This window comes from Sturnus vulgaris, unplaced genomic scaffold (assembly GCF_052056855.1).
Source record: "Sturnus vulgaris isolate bStuVul1 unplaced genomic scaffold, bStuVul1.hap1 Scaffold_770, whole genome shotgun sequence".
Lineage (NCBI taxonomy): Eukaryota > Metazoa > Chordata > Aves > Passeriformes > Sturnidae > Sturnus > Sturnus vulgaris.
The window spans coordinates 40,660-47,524 of record NW_028276680.1 but is presented as its reverse complement, the minus strand read 5'-3'; the positions used below and the strand labels follow the sequence as shown (position 1 = coordinate 47,524).

The following is a 6,865-nucleotide window of genomic DNA, read 5'->3' as shown; positions in this document are numbered from 1 at the left end:
TTCACACCCCCCCCCCCCCCCCCCCAATAAAAAATTCAGCTCATAGCACAGGCAGCTCTGGCTTTTCCCTGCACAGTATTTCTACCAGGGACCTGGGCACAGCACGCGGTCGCGAGTCACCTGAATCAATCCTGATTTAACATTTCAAAGCTTCTCCCTCTGGCACTGCACCTTCTCAGACCCGGGCTGCCATGTTCCACTCCCCTCATGGCCACATTCAAGAACAACTGTTGCCATTCTGCAGAGAATTCCCAATATGACTCACATGTTATCAGTGGGCAGAAAACTCTTTGGGCTTCAGTTCCACCTCTCACCTGTTCCACGTGGAGGGAGGACAGGCATTTGTCACACATCACAGCAGCAGTGATGGATCAAGGCTTTTTTTTTTTTTTTTTTTTTTTTTTTTGATTGAATAAAAGGGTAAGAAAAAACAAACCAGGTCTCATACAAATGTCTTGAAACACCATTAAAGCTTTTTAAACCCAAGGAGACCATCGTGATTCCTGACTTCAGTCTTCTATTCATACTGGTTTTGGCATCATGAAATCAATCAGAGTCTTTAAAGAAATACTAAATCATCATGATTAAACCCCGGGCTCCTGGTCATTTGCACTTACAGCCCCTTGTAGGAAGCTCTCCAGCCTTTTTTTCCCATCCTACGTTGGACAGAGGATGGCTGTGAACCGCACGCCTCCGCACAAACAGTCCTGCCGGTTCCTCAAAAAGTTTAAAATGCCTGTGATAAAAATGATAGAAAGTAATACTGCCTCTCAGACTGTTCAAGAAATGGGAAGTTGGACTTTCAATGTCCCACTGAGAGATGCCAAATAAAAGCTTCCCCATGAGCTCGCACAGAGTAGTAACATTTCTTGGACGAAACTAAACTAAGATATTTTTTTTGACCAAACAAGATAGGTCTGTATGAGAACAGCTCAGGAGGCTTTCAGGGCTCGCAGTGATGCTGGCAGAGCACAGAACGTTAAAGATGAAGTCTTAACTCCCTGAATTAATGCCCTGTGGTAGCCAAAACCTTTTGCAAAGACACATAAGACTTGCTTCTCCTTGTTTCCGAGTTCCCAAGCCGTCCTGTAATTCGTCACCTGCACTAGTGCAGACCAATCTGCCGTGGGCAAGGAACAGATCCGGCTCCTGAGCTCCAAGCCACGTGTCCCCGATGGAAACCCAAGTCAGGAATACAAAAACACCTGTGGAAGAAAGACGAGAGAAAAATCAGAAGACACAGATATTCTTCTATTTCCACACAGAAATACCGAGCCAAGCTGTTTACCTCTGGGACTCTGTTTTAAAACAGCTCCCCAGCTCTGTTCCTAGATGGAAAACGTGGAGTGGCTTTGCCCATGCAAAGCCAATGAGCCTCCTCACAAGAAGGAACAAACCAGTTTCCTGCTAAATCAGACACCTGGAAATCTCACCTGTCACATGCTGTCATGGACCAGCAAGAGGGATCAGCATCCAGGCCCACGTGGACTTGTTCATTCCTGGCTTCTAATGCAGCAGGGACAACAGCACTGAAGGGAAATGATCACGTCTTCATTTAAAGAGAACCCAACTTCTTCATCAAAGCCATCACTGTCCTCGATCAGGACATCCACCATATCCAGGACATCTAATAAGTGAAGAAAAACATCAAAGCAAGAATCCAGACTAACAGGAAAAACAACAGACGTAGAATGCAACACTCCAGGAATACAAGGCATCTTTTTAATTCTTTTTAATAAAAAAAAAAAAAATTTAAAAAAAAGTATGAAAGCCACATTTGTCACACAATACAACGTTAAGTGCAACCCCTAAATTACAGCTGAACCTTCACTCTGCCTTTCAATGCTGCTGTCCAGCACGGAGCAGCTGTGGCTGCTCCTGGATCCCTGGATGTGTCCAAAGCCAGGCTGGACACTGGGGCTTGGAGCAGCCCGGGCTACTGAAAGGTGTCCCTGTTCATGGCAGGGCTGGAACTGGATGAGATTTAAGGAGCCTTGCCGGCCAAACCACTCTGGGATTCCATGACTCTGTCAACAGTCCCAGGCAGAAGGGCTAGATTTCCATTTGAGTTCAAAAACGCCGCTGCAAGAGCATGAAGAGAGATTTCAAATACCGTTCAAGTGGCACAACCACGGCAGAAATTACTTTCAGAGGTAAAGCGGCAACTTGGCAATTCCACTTCGACTTCTGATACCAAGAACACGTGGAGAGCTGAATCCTGGAGGGCCCTTACTTAACAGGATTGCCAGAGTTATCCATCCCCAGTTTGCTGATTAGGGCTAGAAAGTGTATCCCCAAGTCATGGAGTTGGGATGTTGACAGGTTACCACATACCATCAATGTGAGAGACGGGGATGCTGATGTTATCAGAGTCCTGTTTAAACAGAGCCACCTGGAGCGTGCTGGCTGCCTGAACCAGGTCTGCTGCCTTGTCAGTGTAGGGACAGGGGTTGGCCACCAGCTTCAGCAGGATCTGTCAGCAAAGGTGGGGAGAAAGGTAAGTGCACCTGCTGGCTGGCAAGTGCAGGGGAACCACACGGTACTGAGAACGACCACGTGCTGAAAGCTGGGCAGCTTTTATGAGGACAACTTCCATAGCACTTCTGCAGGATTCTGTCTACAGTTCCTGCTCTACAGGCCACACTGATGGAAAAACAAAAACCCACCACAACTTGGCACCTAGATTGCGACCACACACCGAGTACCTGGGCAGACCACAGTGGAGGCAAAGCACTGGGCATTCAACATCCTGAAGAGTAAACAGCAAGTGTCACCTTTCCTTGTCAAGGACCACCATCTACTGAGCTCTGATAATGTCGGCACCTAAAGAGGAGATCAAAGCTACCCACACCTACACCACTCTACCCTTACACCAACAATGCTGTAATAACAGCTGATCTTTTTGGATTTCATTTTCCTACAAATCATTTGGCTGCCCTCCCACTGAACACAAGAAGGATGCCACCTCCGTATAAAGAATCCCAAACAAGGCTTTTCTCAGAATTCATTCGCTGGTCTTTGACAGGTTTCTCAACAATAGCAACAAGACCTCCAGTTTCCACTAACACTATTCTTTGCATTTTTTTATCCAGCTGATTTGAACACCGTTACCTTTTCCAAAAACTGAATCACTGCTTCCTTCTGGTCTTCTTTTGTATTATCCAAGTGCTCCAGCCAAATTGAAAGCTCCTTCCACGTGTACTCAAACGCTCCACTGTCACGTAAAACCTGTCCAGGAAACAAAGGAGGAGGTGTGTAAATAAACCTCAAAACACCTAAAATACAAAACCCCGAGGGATGCAGATCTTTTTCTATAGTTACCTTCATGCTTCCTTCTTTTAGGAACGAAAAGAAGAGCAGGTTGATGAGGAGTCGTATCTGCCGCTCTCCTCACCCTCAGTTCAAGAGGCTCACTAGGGGGACTTCAGCTGCATAGTGGACAATAAAAATCCTACTTCTGTAATTTTTGGAAAGCAGGTTATACTGCTTTCAGAGGGCCGTACAGCTTTCTATCATCACAGGCAGTTAAAAAAAAAAGAAAAAAGCACCTTCAAAATAGCCTGTAGGGGAGTTTTAGAAAACTACCGATGAAACAGAGGAAAATCATTGCTAAATTAAACCTGAATCAGGCTACTTGTACTTAAAGCAATCAGGCAGAGGGATGAACAGTCACATAAATGAGCAGTGGGCTGTGACCACAGCAAGGTCCAGAGAGAAGTGCAAGTTGCTGGGGGTGGTGAGGAAGACCAACAAGTCCCACACCCTAGAGACAGGCTTTGACGTGCCTAGAAACTTCCCCCCGCTTTCCTGCTCTCCAAATTCAGGCCCTGACTGCGAGCACCCAAACTCGGTGACCCCGAGCTCCAGCTCTACAAGCAAGAAAGGAGGAGGGAGAAGAGGAAGGAATCCGAGTGACACCAGGGTTCAACTCCCTCCCCCTAAGGCCCAGCAAGAGAGGAAACCTTGCCCAGCTTGCCAACCCTGGCACCTACGTTGGACGACTGCAATTACACAGGATGAATCTGTGCCTTTGCTCCTCTCCACACATCAAATACAAGGAAGCCATCACAACTCATTTGTTCTACAGTTACTCCGTGTACAACACCAGCAGATCTAAAAACAACTGCTGCTCACATCAATCTGACAGGGTAATTCTTTTAAAGCAAGAAAACACGAAGGAAAAAGGATTCATTATAATATAAGCGACTATTTTTGGCAGGGTCTGGAAACAGAAATGCACCTGCAGCTCTCACAAAACCAGGCAGGAACAGAATGTGAAATCCAAAAACGAGCCTTCAGTTACATGGCACTGTGCAGAAAAGTAAGTCCTTACCATCTATTCTTAGCAGCCTTTCTGCTGACGGAACTGCCCCAACTTCCCTGTTCCTGCTTTCCCTTCAGAGAAAATGCAAAGGACTGAAGTGGAAAGTGGACACAGGAACAAGTCAAGCAGTCCATGTTCCCACCTGGCAAAAGAATCCAAAACCATCAGAAAAACGGCACATTTTGAGCAGCTTTCGGTTGAGACATTCATTGCTGGGAGACCAAGTGAACCTGCCTTTAATCCCTTGCAAGGATCAAGGGCCACTAAACCCTAATTCAGTCACTGTAACTGGATTTTTTTCTTGGCAGGACAGTCTGGTTGCATTTATTCCTTATTCCTAAGGGTAAATCTCTACCCCTACTTAGGTAACTAAAGGATGTCCTCTTTGAATAAGGTGCTAAAAACAGCAGCCTCTGGTGTCTGGTGGACTTCGAGCTGACCAGCTTTTTCTCAAAAGTCAAATAACTAATTTAAATATGCAGAGGGGGATGCTAATTTTCAAGACAAAAAGTACTCCTTGCATCAAAGCTGGGATCAGACAATAACAGAGAGGACTACTCTGCAGGGCCAGAGGAAACCGGAGAAGACTTATGAAAGGCTAGAGTGCTGAAGTACAGATTAAAGAAACGCTGATAAAAAGTAAAAATCCAAAGCAATATCTTCTTGATCAATGTCAAGACCTTTGCAGGCACCAACTGCACTGATTTATTACAGTATCAGAATTCATTCAGCCTCGGGGGGGTGCGTAAACACGACAGACATTTTCTTTGCTCTTTCATCAACTGCTGCAGTGAAGTCCGTTCACAGCATTGATTTCTGTCAAATATTTCGTTACTAGCCGGTTATCTGACAGCAAATTTCAACAAGAGTCACAGGAAAGGAGACTGGTGACCACACAATCCTGCAGCAAAGGTAACTGCTTCAAGAAAAAATCGTACAATCCTGAAATTTCAGGCCAGTGGGATAGAGTGAATATCCTGATATTTCAATTCCAAAGCTTACCTTAATGGTCTCGGGCTCCGGGGCTTGGAGGGGGGGTCGGTTCGGAAGGGCCGCCTCCGGAGGAGGGGATCCCGGGGGGAGTCAGGGGCCCGGGGAGGGGGGCGAGGCGGAGGGAGAGGAAAAAGAGGAAGATGAGGAGGAGGAAGAAGGGGGAGAGGGTTTGAGAGGAGGGGAAGCCCAAATCCGTGCTGTGTGCGGAGCTCCGACAGCACGCTGCAGCCCGCAGCTCAGTGTGAGCACGGGGCAGAGGAGGCGATTTCTGGGCATTCAATCACCCTGAGGCGGGCCCGGCACCGCCCCTGCAGCACCGTCCCCAGCACAGCTCGGTACCGCTCCGGGATCACCCGGCCCCGCCCCCGGTGCCGCCTGGGACCACGGGGGACCGCCCCTAAAGCACCGCCCCGGCCCCGCCCGGTCCCGTCCCCGGGACCTCCGTGCCCCGCCTCGCCAAGCCCCGGCTCCGCCCCGAGCCTGCCCGGGCTGCGCCGGCACCATCGCTGGCGGCCCCGCCCCTCTTCCCCGGGCCGAAGCGGGCTGAAGGAGATGTCCGCACGATTGGAAACGCCGCCGAAAATCGCACCCGTGGGATCGGTGTCGGCGTCGTGCGCAGGCATCCCACTAGAGCGAGCGGGCTCCTTGCTGTGCCCCCCTCCTTTTGCAGCCAGAGTTAGAAGGTCGGGGAGCGACACCCGAGCCGCCATCTTGGGAGAGGCAGGCGCGCAGTACCGCGCTCTGCCCACAGGGTGGCGCTTGGGAGACAGGCAAGGGATGGAATCAAGGAGTGTCCCAATCCTTGAGGAAATCCCCCGGAATGAACGCCCCAAAAAACCCCGACCAGAACTGAGAAACCTCCTGCCTCTGTATGAGTGCAAAGGGTGTGCAAGGCGTGTGCAAATAGTGTGCATTAGCAATCGATCGGCAGGCACTGGCAATCGATCGCCGATCTAATCGATCGGCAGGCACTGGCAATCGATCGCCGATCTAATCGATCGGCAGGCATTGGCAATCGATCGCCGATCTAATCGATCGGCAGGCATTAGCAATCGATCGCCGATCTAATCGATCGGCAGGCGCGATCAATCGATCGCCGATCTAATCGATCGGCAGGCATTAGCAATCGATCGCCGATCTAATCGATCGGCAGGCATTGGCAATCGATCGCCGATCTAATCGATCGGCAGGCATTGGCAATCGATCGCCGATCTAATCGATCGGCAGGCATTAGCAATCGATCGCCGATCTAATCGATCGGCAGGCGCGATCAATCGATCGCCGATCTAATCGTTCGGCAGGCGCGATCAATCGATCGCCGATATAATCGATCGGCAGGCATTAGCAATCGATCGCCGATATAATCGATCGGCAGGCGCGATCAATCGATCGCCGATATAATCGATCGGCAGGCATTAGCAATCGATCGCCGATATAATCGATCGGCAGGCATTAGCAATCGATCGCCGATATAATCGATCGGCAGGCGCGATCGATCGATCGCCGATCGAATCGATCGGCAGGCGCGATCGATCGATCGCCGATCTA

At 49.4% G+C, this 6,865-nt stretch overlaps 1 protein-coding gene across 1 annotated transcript; it reads right to left on the bottom strand.

Moving 5' to 3' along the window:
* Positions 1 to 373: 373 nt before the first annotated feature.
* On the bottom strand, positions 374 to 3,480 carry LOC148217505 (nucleolar pre-ribosomal-associated protein 1-like). Its single transcript, XM_088158589.1, has 4 exons — positions 3,112 to 3,480; positions 2,335 to 2,473; positions 1,434 to 1,627; positions 374 to 1,205 (listed from the first exon to the last, which is right to left on the bottom strand). The coding sequence occupies exons 1-3, from the start codon at positions 3,325 to 3,327 to the stop codon at positions 1,494 to 1,496; spliced, it is 489 nt and encodes a 162-aa protein (XP_088014715.1). The 5' UTR covers positions 3,328 to 3,480; the 3' UTR covers positions 374 to 1,205; positions 1,434 to 1,493.
* Positions 3,481 to 6,865: the final 3,385 nt, after the last annotated feature.